At 39.4% G+C, this 21,885-nt stretch overlaps 1 protein-coding gene across 1 annotated transcript in view; it reads left to right on the top strand.

Annotated features, from left to right (window-relative positions):
- LOC118419546 (microtubule-associated tumor suppressor candidate 2-like) overlaps positions 1-21,595 on the top strand; it is a 32,780-nt gene extending 11,185 nt beyond the window's left edge. The window contains exons 3-12 of the mRNA XM_035825978.1: positions 3,390-3,625; positions 4,039-4,120; positions 5,768-5,853; positions 6,393-6,521; positions 17,090-17,195; positions 18,854-18,927; positions 19,388-19,606; positions 19,925-20,022; positions 20,395-20,637; positions 20,808-21,595. Of these exons, the coding sequence (XP_035681871.1) occupies positions 3,390-3,625; positions 4,039-4,120; positions 5,768-5,853; positions 6,393-6,521; positions 17,090-17,195; positions 18,854-18,927; positions 19,388-19,606; positions 19,925-20,022; positions 20,395-20,637; positions 20,808-20,874 (1,340 nt within the window). The 3' untranslated portion in view covers positions 20,875-21,595. The remainder of the gene's footprint in view (positions 1-3,389; positions 3,626-4,038; positions 4,121-5,767; positions 5,854-6,392; positions 6,522-17,089; positions 17,196-18,853; positions 18,928-19,387; positions 19,607-19,924; positions 20,023-20,394; positions 20,638-20,807) is intronic.
- Positions 21,596-21,885: the final 290 nt, after the last annotated feature.

Genomic DNA, 21,885 nt, shown 5'->3' with positions numbered 1-21,885 from the left:
CAAAAAAACACGAAAAGTCATGTCTTGCAATCAGTAGCTGGAGCTGAAATTTGATTTGATTAATGCAAGTGTCACTGTGCTGTGTGGATGGGAGGATGTCACACACCACAGAGGAATAAAAATGATATATCAACAATACAAAATGTCGCTGATTAGTGTTTTGATACCTGATTCTGGTGCATTTGCTAGAATCTAACCTTACAAAAGATTAGAGGTAGATCATTCCGATTGGCTGAAATTTGTCTTGATTCGTACAAGTGGCAGTATTGTACAGGGATGATGGACCTTCAAATCATGTCTTGCAATCTGCAGTAGCCAGGGCCCGGACACTTCTGATTGGTTAAGATATGATTTGATTAATGCAGGTGGTACTGTTGTGTGGGTGGGAAGACGTCACACACCACAGAGGAATAAATTCTCCCACAGCTGTGTTGTGAAGATAGGCGCTGTCTAGCATGACCAGAATAAATGACCCAAGTAATTAAAAGTCTAGAATAGAAAATATTGTCTATTATAAACACTCAGCTACACTGCTGAATTAATTCACTTCAAGCTAGCAACGAAATGTGACTAGCATGTCTAATGATTAATTCTTGTTATGATCATAATGTGTGAATGTATCTGTTTGAAGAATGTTGAATTTCATGTCCAACTATTTTAGAAAAACATTATAACAGATGGGTAGAATCGGAAATCAATGTTGGTCAAATGTAATGTGTCTTCAATATGGATAATTTCGTTTCATAGGTGACAGGTCACTCAGCATTTTAGAAATAATTCAAATGGTAGATCAATTCCTTGCTTAGAATGTTTACCTCCTATAGTTGTAGTTAGAATGTCTACTAGATGATAATTCTTTCCTCTAAGTTTGTTTAAAAGCCATCTTAGAAATAATTCAAATGATAGATCAATTCCTTGCTTAGAATGTTTACCCCCTATAGTTGTAGTTAGATTGTGGTGATAATTTTTTTCCCTAAGTTTGTTTAAAAGCCATCTATGTAAGAGCAATTGTCTGATTAATCAGTAACATGATGTATTTGACAGGTCTTTTTTCCCTAGAGGGTAGCAGGAATTGTCAGAGGGGATCTCAGCTATCTGAGGGGCTTAGAATGTCATCCTATCCCTGCTAACCTGATTACTCACACATAAAGCTATCTATCCTGGTTTTTATATGCGCTTAAAGGATTTATTGCTGTCTAAATTCAAATTCTGCCCTGGAAAATCAGAATTAGCCAAATCCTGAAAGATTTATGGACGGCTGAGTGAAAATTGTACTGTGTCAGTGTGTGAGGTTTAATTTTCTAGACTGTTGAGTTGGAATGTAGATCAATATTATAGAGATAGGAAACCTGCATCTTGCTGGTGTAACTTCTCATTGGAAGTCGAAAGTTAACATATATGTACTATTAATGTTTTCTCTCATGATACTTTCATATTTAATAATTTATGACAATTTCTCAAGTGATACCAAGCTAGTAATGAAGGGGCAAACCTTCATTTTTTCACAGTTACTGTCCGTGTTATAGATTACCCTTGCTACATATTCTTTTTTATTGATCTCAAGTTCTGCTGATAATGGAATATCACAACTTTAGAACACTGTCAAAATGTGCAGGGAATGGGCGTGCTCAGAATTATTGTTTTGTATAATGAGAGAAGATGTTACATTTATTTGTAAATGTGCGGCTTCATGTAAGAGGCATTGATAAACCATTGAAACCTATGTGTAAAAAACACTTTGAGAAGACTCTAATGCTAGCCAAAAAGCTGTTTTTAAGTATGAGTCAAGACTATTTTTCTTAGAGGTGCATAAAAATCTGACTACAATCTGTGAGTAAGAGTAAGACAGATTAGTCTGCCGGCATGTATTTGCAATGCATCATATGGAAACATGGGTTATGGCAAAAATGATTGTATTCTTAAAAGGTTTGTTTTTGTAACTGGCAACTCTACTCAGATACTCAGCATCGTCCAATCAAAATCATGTACATAGTGCTCGTTGGAACAAAAGCATAATTTACATAATTGACTTGGCAGAGGCCACTACTGTTTTGTTCCACATGGCTGAGAAGGATGGCTCCCATTTCTGGCTGAAGTCCCCCTGACCTACTCGCTCTGCCTTCATCTGTCAGAGGGCCTTTCAGCAGCCAGAGTAAGACAAAATCAATAGGTCCATTATAACATTACTGTCCACATAGTGATGCTCAGGGGAGATGGGAGGTTTAAGACTAGCTGCCAGCGGTGTTGTAAATTATAGGGAAGAATCGGTCTGGTCTATTTGGGTAGAGTGGTAGTTACAAACTACATTCGTCAAATTGTACATTCAAATAGATCTGGGGTTTTTTGCAGCTAAGAAAGAGAATGGTTCAATGAGAGTTGATTTGAAAATGATTTAAGTTGATGTATTGACTGTTGACTGAAGTCATTGAAACAAAATGTAATTTACGTAGCTACTGTTACATCAATTTGTATTATTTTCATGAATTTTTTCAGAATAAAAGCATTGTTGTGTACCTTCTTTTTTGGACAGTATTTCTTGTTTGAAAATAGCAAAGCTGTTGTAGGGATTTCTTTCTTTGGGATGACACTGTAAATGCATTTACTTTTGCCATGTGGTCATTTCATGGTTTGAGGAAAGAGGAGGTTTCCGTGTTGTTTTGAATTTGCTGTTGAAAAACCTCTGTAGTACTCTGTATAGTAATACACCGAAAATGCAATTTTGCAGTGTTAGGAATCTGTGCTGGAGTGGTAACCACAAAAGAATAACCACCACAAACATTTACAGATTTTCAGTAACACAAGGCTAAATGCAGGCACTCTGCTTACATGAACATTCCAGAATGCTCCACATTATTAACATCTTTGCCTCATTGCCATGATAATGAGAACCTGCCACCAAATTGCAATTTGTCCCAAGGAAACGCCCTTGTCTTCCAAGGGACAATTTTCCACTCCAAGTGATAAGTACCGTAGACCCTTGGTCTTGCATAAAATTGGACACGGAAGGTAGCCTTGTCGGAACAAATACCGTGTACAGTAGCTTCGGGAGGCAAAACAAGTACATCTGTGTGCCATATGTAGGGATAGTTGGGAAGAAACTCTGGTCTACTTGAGCGTAGTGGTAGTAAAATTACAGTGTTCCCCACCCACAAGTCTTGTTGGTGCGCAAAGTACGTGGTTTCATCCCTGGACATGGTCATTCCTGCAAGCGCAAGCTAGAGCAACCTTGGGGTAAAGTCTCAGATGAGGCATTTAAAGCTGGAAAATTGAGGTATGAGGTTTGTTGGTACGAGCATATGATTGGAGGAGCATGTTTGTAGCTTGGGATTTTATCCCGATCTGTTTAATCGTGTGGGTTTTTCTGATGGTGTTTTGTGCTTTGCTTACAGAGACCAGAGGCAGCAGAATCAAAGGGCCCGTGTCCCCGCCTCCTACCAAAGCCAGCCAGCCGGACTTGGTTGCTTCCAACAGCGTCACTCCCAGCAAGAGCTCGAAGGAGATCTCCAGACTAGAGGCTCTCTGCGAGGCGCGGACTAAGGAGCTGAACATCACCAAGATGCAGCTGAAGGAGGGGATGACGGGCTTCGATGCTATGGCCGTCCTGGTCAAGTATCTAACAGAGGAGGTGAGTTTAGATTTCAACAAACATGATATATCAGTTTATTGCAAATTCTTGCCCATGGGCTAATTGCTGGTGACACGATAGGGTGCAGACAGTGTAAAAACAATACAGCAAGTGTCTACTTTTGTCTAAAGCTAACTCTATATTCTGAGTTATTGGGTTTGACTTCTTTTTTGTAGACAGTTGAAGACAAAAGATCCCACCTTTTCTATTATGTGTTGGGTTTGTGATATACGTAGAAGCTTTCTGGTAGAGTTTGCGGATGCTACTGTTACCATTCTAAAGTCTTGTTTGTAAGTAATATTTTGTTGAATGCCAATTTTTAAAACAGCTTCATTGAGTAACTTGGGTGTGTATTAGATACCTGCATTGCTTTATATATTTTTCCATTGAAAATTTTCTTCCTGGTTATGCAGATGGATGCCTTCTCCCACCCAACTTTGCTGACTCAGATTCAGAGACTGGAGGAAGAACTTCACCATGCCAGAAGTGAAAGAGGTACGAAATTTATCAAAAGCTTCAATTTCATAAAAACGAATGATTATGTGTAGCTTAAAGGATGTTACATTTCGCTGTATAGAAAGTAAGTATAGAATATGGAGCTCAACTTTGTCTTGAAGGTTTTAAATCACCTTTTTTCTCAAGTCAGAGTGTGATAAACTGGGATACTTCACGTTTGTAAGTGGCTCACTTTATCAAGGAAGCAGATAAATGTCATCAGTTAAACCTGACTACCCTTTTACATTTGGCAACTGTTTGTAAAATGTCATTCAGTCTGCTTAACCAAGTATAGTCAACGTATTGAGAGCGCTAGCCAAGCTTGAATAACATATGCTGCGCCTTTTTTTTCACTCGTGCATTCGTACATGCAAATGTGGTTAATTTTTAGCCTGGATGCCGTCCTAATAAGGTTTTCATCTGCTGTGACAGTTTGCAGGGCTGTCTCCAGGACCCGTTCTTCTGTCCTGGGACGGAAATTTGCTTGTTGGGATGGAAAATAATTTTACCCCATCTGTCCCAAAAATGACTTGAAACTATTGAAAATGTACTTTCATAACCTTAAAATGACAGATTTTACTAGGAAAATTAAAGGGGCATTCCACTCCAGAAGGTAGTCTTGTTTTCCAATAGATAATGTGGCAATGAATACATAATCAGCCGAATTTTGTGGAATTCACCTTGGGATGAATTACGTGATGTGTACAATAAGGACACTCACTAAACCCATGCAGACCCTACCCATGCATTCCCTATACGCATAGACACTGTGTTTATCGTACATATTTTCGGAATAAATGAGGTACGCTAAGCACACCGAGAAGGCAAATTGCTCATAAGATAGCAAAGAATACAAGAACAAGACGAGATTTCTTAGCGAACCTGAAATTAGTTTTGTAACCTTACCTAAAATTTTTGCATTGTATTCAGCCATAGGATTAATTCAATTAGAGGGTACTTGGGGAGTTTAGTAGAAGACTGAATGCTTTTGAGGCATGTGAAGAAACTGGGTACTTTATCGTATAATGTGAAGTAGTATGCAGTTATCACTTCCTAAAATTAATATCTATCGGAAAATAACACTCCCGTGTGGAGTGGAATGCCCCTTTAACAAACTGGGCTTCCAAACAATGAGTGGGATGAAAAAATTTGAAGCTGGAAACAGCCCTGGACAGTTGATTCCCCCAGCTGTCAATTAAAGAGGACATAAACCATACCAGAGCTGTGTCCAGGTTGATTAGCATAATTTCACTTGCCATTTGCTGAGCTGGTTCCAGCTATGGTGTTGTCCCTGGTGCTGAAACAAGTGTCACTGGGTCAGTTTTCCGTTAAAAGATGTTGAGGAAAACTTCAATGCATAGACCTGAAATTGGCATATTCATGGCACTGTAATTTGTACAATCAATTCATTTCACTGCACTTTGCATATTCATGGGACCTTATGACTTTGCATTGTTGAAAAATTGTTACAATGAAAATCAAATTGTTTGGTGACCCTTGTTTTTTGTGCATAATAATGGTCAAGATGCAGTTGAGTCTCTAGAGAGAAAAAGATTTAGAAAACGGGAAAATGCAAAGTTTCACTGTGAATTCTATTAGATTGTCATCTTATTGAGACACTCAAAAGTATTGTTTTTGATTTTACAGATGCTCAGAAGCTAGATTTGGAGAGACTGCAGAACGATATCCACAATACCATCGCCGCACACAAAGATCACATCAACAAACTCAAGGTAAGGCTGGAAAACACAACACATTCCTGTTAGTCTACAAGCAGAGGTTGTAGGGAAATTTGTAACCCTCTTCCTATATGCCCTGGGGTCATTTTCTGTCTGAATAACCTCTGCTTGTGGAGTACATTCCTTAGTAGTAAGATAGCCTGGAAGAGCCACCTAGCATTTCAAGTATGAAGTGCATTTTCCAACAATTCTCCATAGTTGTTGAAGGAGCTTGATGTATGATATACCTGGACAATTCATATTATGGAAAAGTTAAATCAAAAGTGAAAAGTTTAACATTAGAGTTAAACTAACAGTTAGTTAAAAAGTTAAACAAATAACAAATGTTGAACATTTAAAGGTTTTTTTTCAGCAGGGCTAGCCTCAGGCTGTAATAGCCACAGGCTTGTTGGGCAGCCCTGAACCAAACAGCCAAACCATTAGATAGATAAATTTCGTAGTGTCGTCAATGTGAAATATGTTAAAAGGCTGCTTTTCCAGTTTTGTTCTTTGATAACCTTGCCCTAATTTTTAATCCATGTCCCTAACCACAGGATGACCATGCTGCTGAGCTGAAGCTCCAGGAGGATGAGTTTCAGCTGGTCCGGCAGGCCGAGATGGGCAGGCTGACCACCCAGCACCGTCTGGAGGTGGAGATACTGGCCGATGGACACAAGAACCAGGTGAGGAAAACTCTGATCCTTCTTCTTCTTCAGTTTAAGGTAGCCAACATAGACCTGTCCATGGATCTGCTGCACTGTTGTTAGAGGGACAGTGTGTTGTTATCCACTGTGTCTAGGGCATGGTATTGGATAGCAGAAACCAACACTCCACAGCCCAACTGAAGTCAGATAACCATTTTGTGGAACACCTTTATCAGATAGCCTATGCATATACAATGTATTCAATCCACTATAAATTGAGATTCAAAACAGAGGTGGTTCTTGGTGGTGATACCTAGTAGTAGTTAAGTGGTTTTAGGGGGAGGGGGGAATGTTGCAGATAGATACATGTGGTTTTGATAAGCCACCTTCGTGTTGTTTTGGAAAGATGCCAGGAATGAGACAGTTACTGTCTCTGAAGGCAGATAGTTCTGTTTTGAGCAGTTTGCGAAGGAAAAGGACATCTCCTTGTGATGTACAGACATAAATGACACATCCAGACCTTCATATAATTGACAAATTTCATCATGTACAAACCTAGATGATGAATGACGTCTTCTGTACATCTTGAAAGGAAATTGATGCTGTCACCATGTGACTGAAATGCCAACATTTGGTTAGCCATTAGTCTTTAAGTTGCCTAGAGCTACTTTAGATAGGGTTTGTGACCTGGCCCATTCATCTTATGCCAGTGGTCATCCATACTGACCCTTCCTGGATGTTATCTATTCTGCACCCCTGCCACATTCCTCTGAAGTGTTGGTGACTGATTGGGTTGGTCAGAAAGGGAGTGACCTTCCCATTTCCATAAATTTTTAGGTCAGCAGTTAGATGTTCAAAGCTGTCAATCTGAAAGAAAGATAGTTTGAGTTGGTAAATGTAGTTCCAAAGACTTTTTGATGCCTTAGGGAACAGTGGGTTGTTATCCACAGCGTTGCGGAATGGTATTGGAAGGATAAGCCCAAGACTATCCTTTCACTGCCTTTTACTTCCCCAACTGAAGTCAGGTGCCCAGTTTGTTGGCAAAAAATATATTGTTGCCAATGAAAACATTTATGCTAGATGCATGTAGACACATCCAATACGCTGGGAATTAAGATAGGGAACAGACAGTTACTCAAGCAGCTGGCTAGATTTCTAAATGACAAGATGTTTCAGACAGCGTCTGCTGTGTCAGTTACTGTCAGTGACTGTCGTTTGTAACTTATCATTGGCATCTGACTATTTACAGATCTATCCAGTTGTTTTAGTAACTGTTACCTGGATATCTAACCTCCATCGATGTAGCCAAAAAAAGTTGTTGGAGAAAAAGTTGGAACTGCAAAGTGTATACATTACTTTCTGCTTGTGATGTGTCCCAGCTTCAGTTGCTTCATGTTTTCCCAGTAGAAGTGTTGATTGAATGACCAGTCCTCCATCCAATTTCCTCTCAGACTCAGAAATCTGTCTTAATACTCTCAGTAGAATAACCTGTACATTCTGCTGGAAAATGGATTACTAAAATTGATATTTAAGCAACACAAATATTTTGATCTTTGCACAGCCCCCAATATCCCATTCCCAGAATTGCCTGGAGTAAGTAATTTTACTCCGACTGCACAGTCGGAGTGGTTACAGCGGTAGATAGGAAATTACTCGTGTGAGGGTGGATGAAAAATGATGGTGTACAGAAGCTAAGAAATGGACTCCTGCAGTAGGCTGTGTAATGCTTGGGTGGATTACCCAATATCCAATCCTGCAGTGGCCTCCTGGGTTTACTTACACTGTCGACACGGAAGGAAGTATTACAGTATTACCGTATAACTCAAGCCAGCTTGTCATAACTACAGGACGCATGCACAGTTTTATGTATGCACAATATCGGTACCAACGCTGAGACGTAAATTTATCATTTGTTGCATTTATTTTTTTGTTTGCCTTAAAGATACATCGATTGTGATAATCACATGCTCAATATGACCCAGTGGCTAGATCAGAATACTCTAATGACATGCCCCCAATAATACCACTGGATTATTGGTCTGTGACTATTATGTAGCAGTCTGTTATGACTTTAGCAGGCAACACTGTCAACGTCCCAAAACCTGCCATCTGTATACTAGATGTTACTCCAACACCACCACTTCAGTGGACCAGATCTTGTAAATATGGATGACAAAAGTCACGGCTGTATTGCCGAAAATAATGAGCTGTCCATCGGTGAGCGCAGGAGATCAACTCGCCCCAAAATCGATATACCTTAACTGTAAATTTAGAGATATAATGGGCAATTTGTGGAGTGTTTTTAACTGCGTTTGCCAAAAACGTTGCATTTTGTAGAGATAACAACATTTGGCAGAAAGAGTTTGATTATTGTGACCAGAAAAAGAACAAGGTAATTGTAGAGAAAAAAAGTCTGCATGAAGCCAGAGCCATGTTTTGTATATATTAAGACTACCACGGCCTCGTGACACTGTGGAAATTAATGCTGGTATTAATGACAGTGCCTGCTGTGAGACAATTCAAAACAAGCGTCACGGATCAACTCTCAATAGCAGTATTACCATTAATGAGAAACTCAAGCTCGGTGACTGCTTGATATCAAATTGAATGTTCCCCATCTGAAAAAGGAAACTCTCATCCCAAATCTCCAATATACTTGGACAACAAATTCATAAGTGCCGATTTGGGTCTGCCTGATGCGAAGCATTGCTGGCTGCAGAGGCTGATTGAATCTTTAATGAGTATCTGACGGTGAAGATATTCATTGTGACACATGAATTCTTTATTAATAGCTGCGTAATAAAGTTAGCGACTGTTGATGATGGTGATAGTGTAGGCCCATTCCCTGATAGGCTAGAAGGTTAAGGATATTGGGGTCACTGTCCTTGACACATGTAAAAAAACCTCTCTATCCTACTGCATCAGTTAAGTACATGGTAATGCTGGCCAGAACATTGCTATTATGCAGGGGAAGCTGCCAATGTGTGAAAGGCCCCCAGCTCGCAGCAAGGCACCAGAGGGGCAGGGTTATAATAGGATGTGTTCATCAGTGTAGGGCTAATGCATGGCTCGTGATTTCTCCATCATAGCTGAGGCACCTGGCCCTTTGATGGGGGTTTTAGCAACCGACCCTTCCGACCAACCGTGTCTCCCCATTGCTAATTCAAATCTACCAATCACCGGCTCCTCTTCCGCACCCGTTAAAGGGGGAATAAGAGGGATGTATGTATGTATGTATGCCTGCGGAGACCCATTCAGCGAGCGGAAAACGCCGGTAGTTTTGTAGCCATTCTTCGGGCGGCGGAAATTTAGCCTACCTCCGGCGAGCTGGCAGGGATTGATGAGCACGAGAAGTCCTCGGCGGCAAGGTTCAATTGTGGAATATGTCATTCGGAAGCATGAAGAGGAGGTACAGTCACACTCCCCTTTTTTTCTACCCTTGGAATTGGCTGTGATAGAATAATACATCCCAATGGAGTGTTTTTAACTGTGTTTGCCAAAAGCGTGGCTTTTATGTAAAGATAACAACATTTGGCAGGAAGAGTTTAATTAGTGTGACCAGAAATAACAATTGTGGAATATGTCATTCGGAAGCACGAGGAGGAGGTAGAGTCGCACTCCCCTTTTTTTTCCTACCCTTTGGAATTGGCTATGATAGAATAATGCATTCCAAACCCTAAAGTGGGACATGGCACATCGCTGGAAACCTTTTTGCCTCAGGCGATTTGCAGAAAAAACATCTCTTGGGCATCATTGGGGAACAGTGTTGCAAGAAGGGCAAATAAGACAAAATTCACAAATCTACTTTGTTTTTTCATGTCGGCTTTCTGATCCATGGGGACAAGCTTGTTGCAAAGGTCTGGAAGGAAAAGGTCACAGAATATTGGAAAATGATTAACTCAAGTGCTTGTGAATTTATATGTCATTCGAGGCAGGTAACAACAGCTGTTGCTATGTGGAAACAAAAAAAGACTTTCCTGTCTTTTCTCTTCCATTTTTTCTGTGGCAGTTAGCAGTTTTATATTCAAACAATTGACACCAGCCAAAATGTACCTTTTAGTCTCAAAAATCAATACTTTATGGAATCCTATCTGTACGTCCCCAATAAAGGGTCAAGGTAAAAGTCTTTATCTCACAACTTGAATCATCCTTGACAGAAGAGGTCCTGTTATGAGATAAGCACATCAAATTGCTTGTTGTTAATTAGCCAAAAGGGATACATGTACATTATCATGGTTGTCATTTCCCCCTCCTGAATTTTGCTGTAATCCATGCAGATTTATGCACCCTAATTGATGGGAAGGTTATATCACTAGAATTTTGTAAGCTTTGTGAATACATCTTAATTCTTATGAAATTTTAATGCGATACACTATATTATACATGTGTATGTAGAGGTTGTCAGAGATTAATGGGGGTAGAAGTGGGGGGTAAAGTTGCCTTTGGAAATTAGAACAGAATCCACCATATTGTAAATTTCACACCCATGTCATATTTGAGCACAAGTTTAGTTTATCTATACAGAAAAGCATATTTCATTAGGGATTCTAGTAGAGTTGGGATTTTTTGCCACCTGAAATTGGAGAATATTTGCTTGATGACATCATTTTATGATCAAAGACATGCAGTACCGGTAATTGATAAAAGGATTGTCAACTTCATTCGAATTCAGAAATTTTCACTGTGTTATGATATTGGCTTTCTAAAAAAATTGTGAAATTGTTCAATTGAAAAGTACTGCTAAAAGTGGTTGTTTTGAGTCACTTTGTCAAAACCTGCACCCATAGAACTCCATGAATCAGACATCTCTAGCTCTGGTGGAGATTGCGACATATTATTGACTGAACATACATGTAACCAGGGATAATTCTCCAAATCCTCCACCTACAATTACAGACATGCATAATTATTGTCACTGAATTCCCAAGAATTCAATCTCAAAATGCATTTATAGTAGTACACAGTCTTCGTGACAAATGTATGTGATGACGAAATTCTGTCCTAAATTGTTGCTTTCCAAAGGATAATAGATCCAGATGCTGAGATTGCATCATGTTAAAACAGATTTCCCCTTCCATGTATCAGTATCCTGCAGGCCCACCGGACTGATCTCTTTATGACATCACGGCATTGTTAGGTCATTACGTGGCTCAGAGTCTTGTCAAGATACAGGCTATTCGCACCCACCAAAAATTGATCAGCGCTTCATAAATATGTATTTGTGACGCTGAAGGGAGAAGGGGATTTAGCTTTGGGAATCGATCGTGGCAGTATTTTTATCTTACCTGGGTTACTAGATGCATTTTTTAATTCCAAATCTTGTGTAATATTTTTTACATTCAGTCAAAACTGTACAAGTGACCATGTTTACATAAAAAGTGACCACTTTTTATAAGTCAGTTAGATGATTTTCCCCATTAATACAAGCATTAAGAATTCCTGTCTACTGTAACTACATGTACCTGTCCACATTGACCAGATGTTTTTATTGGTCCCTTGAGTGGTTTTCTTGGGCAGTGTTGACTGCATTGCATGTATGTAGTGTTAGAGATTTAGGTGTAGCCACAATATTTATGGTTGGTAATACAGGTGTTTCAAGAAGGTCTCCACAAAAGTTTTATAGCTAACACAGTTATAGATGGACATTTTATACTATCTTTGCAGCTCCAAGCTACATGGTCGATCTACTATCACATCTACTATCGACTGAGATTGCACAACTCTTTGAAGCCAATGTAATTGTAATGTGTGGCATTAAGCCTATTAGCTGACTTGGGTCAGATAGATATGTAGGACTTTCATTAGCAGAAACTGCATTACTTTAGATTCTTCAGAAGGTCCTTCACTGACTTGATTACATGGATTACGTCTGCCAAAAAAGGTTGCGACCACACTGTAAGTCATACAAAAAAGCTACAAATTCAGCAAATATGTGCCATAGATTGCAAAAAAATTGGGAAATGAATATTTATGAGTAAAGTCTTCTGAAATTTAAGATTAAAGAATTAAAGTAAGGAAAAAAGAAATTATTGCTTGGCATGCCATGTTTTGTTGTTCAATCTTTTGCGTAACCTTCCTTACCACTTTCATGATGAAGCCAAAATGTTTGTAAAAACAACTTTGTTTCATGCTTCCATCAATTTTGTGGTGCCCAGAGCATGTCATACATATAATCAAATCCGTATGGCTGGATGTTCAGTGGGGAATCTCAGCTTCTGTTGGAGGGCTTGTAGGAATGTACTTCAATCCAGGACAACTGGATCCATGAGTTATTGATTTCTATTGAATTCCTTTGACCTTGTCCCAGGGTGTGTAAAATTGACTTGGGTATGTTTAATTCAGAACAGGGTTTTCCCAGAGGAAGTCACCCAGTACAATCAGATACATGTAGGTGCAAAATGATAATAATTTTGCAAGGATGTATTAGCAGGTGACAATTGAGGGTTTAACACTGTGTTACAGACAAGAACTGTGCGCATGTTGGTTCTGCTTGGAATTCGTTGACAGGGCTTGAAACTCTTTGGTGCAGGTAGACTGTGGTGCTCCAATTTTACCTATACTACCATGCATGTGCAGATTTCATAACTGGCTCAGACTACAACTTTGATAAGAATATCAAGATGTAATTAAGGTTTTGTCCATGGATGCAATGGCATCAGGAAAAATTAGACATAGCTTACTAGAGATAACACTACAAACTAAGTTATTTGAATGATAGGACAAAATGACCATTGTATTTTCAATCTTCATCACAAATTATTTTATTAAGCATTACATATGACGTGAATATGTATGTCATATACGAATAGCATCTGAAATCTCATATTTTCATTCCAATGTTATGGTTTGAAATTTACAAAAACAAATAAACATCATTTTTAATCGTAATAAGGTCTTGGTAACAGCTACAGGGTTTTCAGCACCATGGACAAAGGTTGAAACTTTTCCAGACTTTTTTGTATTCTGAAGTGTAGCTAAACAGTAAGAGCAAGAGACTAGGGCTGTGTACCTAAACAAATTTCAGGTACAGGTACAGGTACAGGTACACAGGTTTAGGTACAGGTCCGGACCTGCACCTGTACCTAAAAAAGTTTAACCAAATATACGTGTTAATATAAGTTAAGCATGTAGCTAACTGTCTTTTCTAGTGATAAATTGTCATCTTTGTATGGGGAATTACATATTTGAATCTCAAAACAATTTCTTTGCAAGTTTTCTTAAGTTTCAATTGCAAGATTATTACCATTGTCATTGTTGATTCGGAATTTACTTGTCCAGCAGTCTTAAAAAGTAGTGTTTAATAGTGATTTAGTTTGTTTAGGTACAGGTACAGGTACACAGATGTTTAGGTCCGGACCTGTACCTAAACAATTTTTTAGGTACGGTACAGGTACGGGTATTTAGGTACACAGCTTGATATATTACATGTGACTAAAAGAGATAGTGTACTAGTGGATGGTGGCAACTACCAGAAAGGACTGTTGACTGTGTGGGAGTATATCAGTCCTACCAGCTTCATTTTTTTTTTTCTTGTATTAAGCCTCTTGGAATAAGTATAACTTTTGCATACCATCCCTTCGAATATCCCTAAAGCATTAAGAACCAATACAGTAGCCCTGGGGATAACCTGGATAGTCATGATCCTGAATAGTAGATCCAACTTGCTGTAGTGTGTAGTTTGGAGGGGGTTATGATTGTGGTTGGGCTATACTGTATTCTTAGTCCTTTCACACAGCAATATGCCCTAATGGTTGCTTTTCCAGATCAGCGTCAGGCCCTTCTTCCCTGAGGCTCCCCTGCAGTTGCCAACCTTACTTTCCTTCTATCCTGAAGCTGTACAATATGCTTTCAACCTGCATTATCTGTAAGACTCCCCTAAGCAGACTTACCTCACCAAATGAATTTCATGCCTGTTGGGAGGCTTCATGCTTTTCGGGATCGGCCAACTGCTCAGGGTTTTCAATTACTGCCCGCCAACAGTCTTCAAGAGCTTATAATGGGCTCCAAAACCTTTTTGATGTGATTTCCTACATCTAGGAGGCCAGTAGGCAAGTTGGTAGCAAACTGCCAATGGGTAGAGACTTGAGTTGAACAGTTTCAGAAGCAAGGAACTGTCTTAGAGAGATAACAGTTACTGATGAACAATCCCTGATATAGCATCTTTGAAAGTACTGCCAGAAGCAGAGAATTCACGCAGAAGAAGGACTTACTTATTCTAAGATGCGATACAATTATGACCACTAGGGACATGTCTGCTCTTTCAGTCTTTGAAAAGTTTTCAGCCATAGTCTGTTATCTAATGATAATGATGTGGCATTTTGGCTCCTAAATGTATTCCTCTATTCAACTGATCGTAACCATCTGGGAATCAAACTTTTGGCAGCGATGTGTGAAAACTGTATGAATACTTTATACCTCTCACCAGCCTGTGTTAAACATGCACAGAAAGGTTGTGTGTTGACACATACACTTGAGGGGTGATGCGGCAGCGCGAACTGTGAAGGGTATTGCCAGACAAGGCCTGGGAAAGGTCATACCTACATAACGGCCCTCCTCATCAAATATACATCGCTTTCCTATGAATTTTTCCTTGTGCGTGTCATGATTCTAACTGCCTGTATCTGTGGCATCGTCTACAGAATAGAATTTTGATTTAAGAATAACTATCGACCAGATTTCATAGCAGCTGAATAATTTGAAAGAAAGGTAGCTTTATACTGTGCATATTTCATGTATAATAGATTTTTGTATGTTCTTTGAAAAAGATAGATGGTCAAGACATCCATACATGACATATTCAGGTCTGTCTAATGCTAATACATGTACTAGTAGTCTGTTTGTAAGGTGGATGGAATATTTAAGTATTCTCTGCCAATTGATCCTAAAGAACTCCATACCAGGGGTTTGTAATTAATATCTTTAATGAAAACTTGTGAACAAATGTTACAAAGACACTGAGAATGTTTTGCCTGTTCTTAAGTGTTTGTTAACTCCAGTGCTTGTGGCAATTGAATAAATTAAGGGTATATGACTAGTACTGTATGTATTACTAAGTGAATTTTTCAATGCTTGGTCTGATGTTGAAGGTACATACATGTAGGCTTATTGCATAGAAGCAGTTGATGGAAGGATAAAACTTGGATCAATATCCAATTTTTGCCCAATTGTGACCTCCTGCCGTGGCATGGTGAAATGTTTGACAGTAATACAGGCATAACTGCCTTGATGGGTGGTACGGGGCACGGTCTGTGGGTTTGTGAATAAAAACGCATGGAAATTCATCAACCCAAAGAGTAGAAAATAGATACAAGGATAACAGTTTTCCAAACAAAAAAAAACATGTTATATCATTACATCAAAGTTGCTGTATGCATTGAATTGATATTGCAAGGAAAACACGCAAATGTCTTGAATTTGCTTGTTTTCCTTGTAATATCAATTCAATGGTATGGTCCATGGATTTGTGAGGTAAAATGTATGGAAATTCATCAACTCAAAGTGTGGACAATAGATACAAGGATTACAGTTTTCCCAAAAAATAATAAAACATACATTATATCATTATATCATTATATCAAAGTTGCCTTATGCATTGAATTGATATTACAAGGAAAACACGCTTTCCTTGTAATATCAATTCAATGGTATGGTCCATGGGTTTGTGAGGTAAAATGCATAAAAATTCATCAACTCAAAGAGTGGAAAATAGATACAAGGATAACAGGTTTATAACAGAAAAAAATAACACATACGTTATATCAAAGTTACCCTAGACATGGAATAGAGATTATAAAAGAAATAATATCTTGAACGGATATAGGGTGGCGTAAGTTTGAAGCATTATATGCAAGGATTATCGATCATGGCAGCCCATATTGGGTGTGCGGCCCTGCTGGTGTCAATAATAAGGTTTGGGAGGATGCCAAGATTCAGAAGTGTCAAGGTATCAGTCATAACAGCATGCAGGCTTGGCTGTGTTTTCCAGTCTGTCACTGTCTGTATGTAGACAACAGTAATTCTTTGTGGTGCCTTCCAAAAATTTTGAATTTATTTTCTGCTTTAAAACAACACAGAACAGCACAATGTTGCAACAGTTATGATGTGCACATGCATGCTCTTCTCATAGTTGACTATTATCTTTGTAGTTTTTGTTTATGCTGTACATTGTAATCATGTTTTAAAGATGATCCCAAAGGAATTGTGCTCAAAATGTTATTTGAATGTTTTTCATGTGTTTTTAATGATTCACACTAATTAAGCTTTCTGCAGACAGTTAAGCTTGCAGACATAATTAACTACCTACAGATTAGATGCAAATTGAAATGTGTTTGTCCTTTGAGTTGTTTGCTTATTCCAATCAATTTTTGCACTGTATTGGTTTGCCCATATACTATGTGGAAAATAAACACAAGACAAAGACGTAAATCATAATGTCATGTAATGCAGTACAATAGCTATTAAACCCAACTAAACTTGCCATAAAAGATAATTTAAGAGTTTCGCAATAAAGTACTCATCAGAAAGACTCATCAATAAAGTACTCATCATATTACAAGAAATATCTGATACTGGCACACTGATCGTCAAAATTTTCTCCTTTGTTGCAGCTTCTTGAGATCTGTGAGGCCCACCAGGCTGCCACCCGAGAACTGGAACAGAAACATGCAGAGGAGATCCACAAGCTAGAGGCACTACAGGCTCAGGAGATAGAAGGTACATACATTATCACATTCTGGATCTGTATTGATATAGCCGGTATAACCGCCCTTCGGCATAACACACCGGATTCGCAGGCATGTTGTATACATGTAGCAGCAGCTGGTTATATTACATTGAAGGGCTTGTCATACCTAATCTTTGCACATCTGACTGTAAATGTTGTTTGGAGCTATCTAGTGAGAATGCACTTGATGGGATTAAACCCATTGGCAAGTAAATTGAAGCTATCTAGAGTGAGAATACACTTGATGGCAACAAATTCCACTCAGTGATATTTCTAGGAAAGAACCAGTATTTGAACACATCAAACCTAGAGGTACAACTAGAGGCACAAAAGTTAGAAGGTATATGTACCCGGTACATATCACTGTAACTCACAACCAAGAGGCACAGTAGATTGGAGGTATAAATACATACATTTTGTATGAAACTCACACCCTAGAGGCACTACAAGCATAGCAGATATATCATATAGAACTTGTACAATGTCACGTCATTTGTCACACCCCCAGCCTCTAGAATGGTCTGTCTTTGTATACTTGATGATTTATGGGGGGGGGGCACACCCCCAATTTGTTTCAAGACTCAAATCAAGTCTGCGCATCCTCAAGCTCTAATTTGGAAGCAACTGACTGTGACTGGAAAAGAAGGATATCCCCCCAGAACAACCAAGTTTCCATTTCTTGAACCAATCGTATTAGTAAATGTGGTGACAAAATTGTTTTCCAGAATTTGCACCTATGGCATTGTTTTGTACTTATTGATGTGTTCCTTAAAACATACATGTAGTATAAAGCCCATGGTGATCAGGCCTAAAGTCAAATATTTGTTTACAAAACGACCAATTTAAAGCATTGGGATTTAATAAACAGCCCTCACTCAGGTGTCTGTACAGTTTGTTTCAATCTTCATTATTCCATCTTGCCATCTTAAACACTAATGTCCCAAAGTGTCAGTTAAGCAGTGACAATTTTTAGTGTCAGACACATGCTTAAAGTTTGATTCTCACAGCAGAATGACTTTCCTTTGATAAATGTGCCAATGAATAGGGCTCCTGAGAAATGAATAGTTCAGCAATTACATCTAAGTGTAGTCTGTAACACTATAAATGCATTTAAGTTTGCGGGGATTTAATTTCGCGGTAGCTGGAAAAAAAACTTTCCGTGGTGGATTTAAGTTCGCAGTAACACCATAGACTGCAGTCTAATACCATAATAGAAAAATGTTCGCTGTGGTTTTAAGTTCACGGTGAAGTGATCACCGCGAAAACTGCGAACATTAATCCACCGTGAACATTTCTGCATTTACAGTGTGACAGTTAGCATCCACCCACCTCCACTGTCACATACTATCATGAAGACCCCCTAAACAGATAAGGTTATAAACGGATGAATGATGGAGTGCAGACACATACTAGAAAACCTGAAGGTCTTTGGTGGCCTGCCAGGCTGTGTAGTATAACATGGTTATAACATGGTTACTGGGGGAATTGGGCAACATTGTACAGATATTGGTCATGACATCTCTGGAATGTACCATTGTTGTAAGGGTGGTTTCTGAAAGCTTTGGGTGAACATAATAGAAAAGGCAAAACTGATACTAGTACAAATCAACAAAACTAACAAGACTTTTTTTTCCTTTCTTATCTACAGAATTAAAAAGGCAGCATCAGGAACAAATAGGTAGCCTGACAACAAACTTTGAGAAGACAAGACTTTCTCTTGAGGTAAGGAAGCACAACTGCTTTTTCTTCCTGGTGAAACGTTGCCACCTCTTGATCATAATTGTATCCTGCTTTGGCTGTAAATTACATGGGTGAAATTTAGAATCATGGCAGGAAGAACAGATCCTGGCATTTCTCCTTGTGAGCAATTATGGAAATGTTAATGCAAGAGTATCTCTGTGTATCTCTGCTAGAATGTATGGCCAAGTGAGCTAATAGAGCGTAATGCCTTTCCCATGCGCATAACCATGGAGTATATCATGGTTCTCAAAATGCAGGCCCTCTGGGCTTAGAGGTATAATACCCTACAGTTTTGCTACACGATGCCACAATTTTGTTTTACAGTAAGATTATGCAGTGGAAAATTATTCACATTGCCATAATTTCTCTGTGAAACGGCCCCTGCAAAATAATTGCAAATATGTTAAGACTTAAAGTAACGGCAATGTTTCTCTTCTAACAGGACCAAATAGAAACCCTGAACTTCCAGTACCAGCGCCAGAAGGACAAGGCGCAGATGTTTGAGGAGGCGCTGAACAAGGACACAGACATGCGTGTCCAGGCCGCCATCACGCCGTACAAACACCTTCCCGCCGAGGTGGACAGTCTGAAGGCCGTACTGGACATCAAGAGTCAGGAGGTCCACGACCTCAGGAAACGCAACATGGAGCTGGATAAACAGGTGGGTGGAAGGGATGGACCTGAGCAGGACTAGAAACTGGTTAGCAGTGGGCTGATGGTTAACAATGATTGACTTAGACTGAAAAAAAGTTAATAATGCCCACACAACTCTTGACTTTTTTTTTTAGATTTAAAAGCAAAATTATTGTTTTGAGTTAGTCATCCTATTGTTAAGTTGCCTATGAATGTAAGTCATATTGTGTTGCCTTAAGTCAGTCTCCAAGGAAAACCGTGTGCACTGAACCACCTTGAAGATGAACGTGTTGATGAATGGAGTAAGAGATATATACATCAACAATTCTTGTTGTTTATACCACAGGTATCTGAAATCCCAGACTTGAAGGACAAGATTAAGATGTTGGAGAGGAAGACTGAAGACATGGAGGCAATGTTATCCATCAAATCTGAGTTTCAGAGGTAAGTTAGAATATCCAACAACAATTGCAATGTAGTGCAAGCAGCACGCAGCAGTATTGCAAAGCTTCAGACGAGCAACATTCTTAATTTCAATATCCACAGAAGTATAGGAATTGTCTGGTTTTGTTGTTTCTTAGAGTGCTGCAAATTAAAGAGCTTCATGCCTGACAGGCTGATAACATCATTTCTGCATTGGAATGAGTTTGATGCATTTGGACCTGTCCACATTAACAGGAAGTCAGTTTCTTAGAGCGCATTCAAACGTCTGCAGAAATTATGTTATCACCCCATGACACAAGGTATTTGTAGTCCGCACAAGTGTGAACTTCTCTACTGACTTCAGCTGAATCGATGACATTTTCCCAATTCCAGGCAAATGTCTACCGAGCATGCCCAGCTGAGACAGCAGTACGAACGGCAGGAAAACGCCAGCAAGCGCCTCTCCATGGAGAACGAGGAACTGCAGTGGAAGCTGCGCAACAGCGGCAGCAGCTCCCCGATAGATGCTGCCTCCCCCATCATCATGGGCTCCCCCGCCCGCGTCCCCCGCACCGCCCTCACTCCCACCCTCGAGAGGAGGCGCTCTCCCACGGAGAAGCGCAAGTCGCTGTCCAGGTCACAGTCTACGTCCTCGGACACCGGAATTTTCTACACCATCTCTGATGAGAAACCTTCGTCATAAACCCACTCCTTTAGTCTGAAACCTTTCCGTACATGTATACCAACATTGCAAGCAATCAAATTTGTTATTATGCAGTGTAGAGATGTACAAGGCTTCATCCCAGGTCACAGTCCACGTCCTCGGACACCGGGATTTTCTACACCATCTCCGATGAGAAACCTTCGTCGTAAACCTGTTTCTGTCACTCCTGTAGTCTGAACCCTTTCAGTACATGTGTACCAACATTGCAAACAATCAAAGTTGTCAGTATGCAGTGTAGAGATGTACAAATCTTCACATATTACGGTCTGGTTCTGAAACAACTTGAATCCTAACCCTATCATTACCAACATCTCAAACACTTGTATAGTAGATGTAGGGGCATGTAAATTGTAATAGGCTTATTCACAAATCCAACTGCACATGCACAGGTCAATGGTGAAAGCCACTGACTTGTAAACTGTTCTTGCCTCAACCATGCTTTATAAATGCCGATATTTAGCAGATCCTCCTGCCTTATGCGCAAAATAAGAATGAATCTTAGATATGTATGGCCTCTGTTTCTCGGTTTGAAATGTCTAGACGTGTTTTGTTCAGATCTCAGGGGCTTTCACGCTTTGACATGTGCATGTGCTGTCAAATCTTTGAATGGGCTTATTTTGCCAGGTTTGAAGATGCTTGAACCATAGCCCCATCAGTGAAAATGTCATGAGCAGCTACGAATGTGTTACATGTCCTGTGCAATGTAGGTATATGTATGGTAGGGTCAGCATCTGTTGTTTTGGTTAGGTTGTGGCTTGATATTAAGACGTTGCTTTGATCAGTTAATCTTCAACATGCACAGTTTGTTATTACCAGTTTGGCAGTGTGTTGAAGGTTTGGGTTGAAGATGTCAAACTGTTTTGTAGAATACAAGAAATGATAGGAAACAGATGGGAATGTACAGACTTCAGTAAAAACAAATTCTGCAAATTGTGTGTATGTTACAGTTTGTTGCAGACTGTTCGGTTGATGAACAAACGTTTATCCAAAATCAGTATTTCAGACTGGGACACTGGCAGGATGGGTAAGGTAATTTGTCAGCAACCTACTGTCATCACTGAAGCAATACGCAGAAAAAAAGACACCCAAGGTGTGTCCAGACCGTTAAGTAGAAGCCATTTCCTTCATATTGAAGATGTGCTGTATTTGTAGATGAAGAT

This window comes from Branchiostoma floridae, chromosome 7, assembly GCF_000003815.2.
Source record: "Branchiostoma floridae strain S238N-H82 chromosome 7, Bfl_VNyyK, whole genome shotgun sequence".
Lineage (NCBI taxonomy): Eukaryota > Metazoa > Chordata > Leptocardii > Amphioxiformes > Branchiostomatidae > Branchiostoma > Branchiostoma floridae.
Note: the sequence above shows the minus strand (reverse complement) of the source record. Positions and strands in the feature narration are given on the sequence as shown.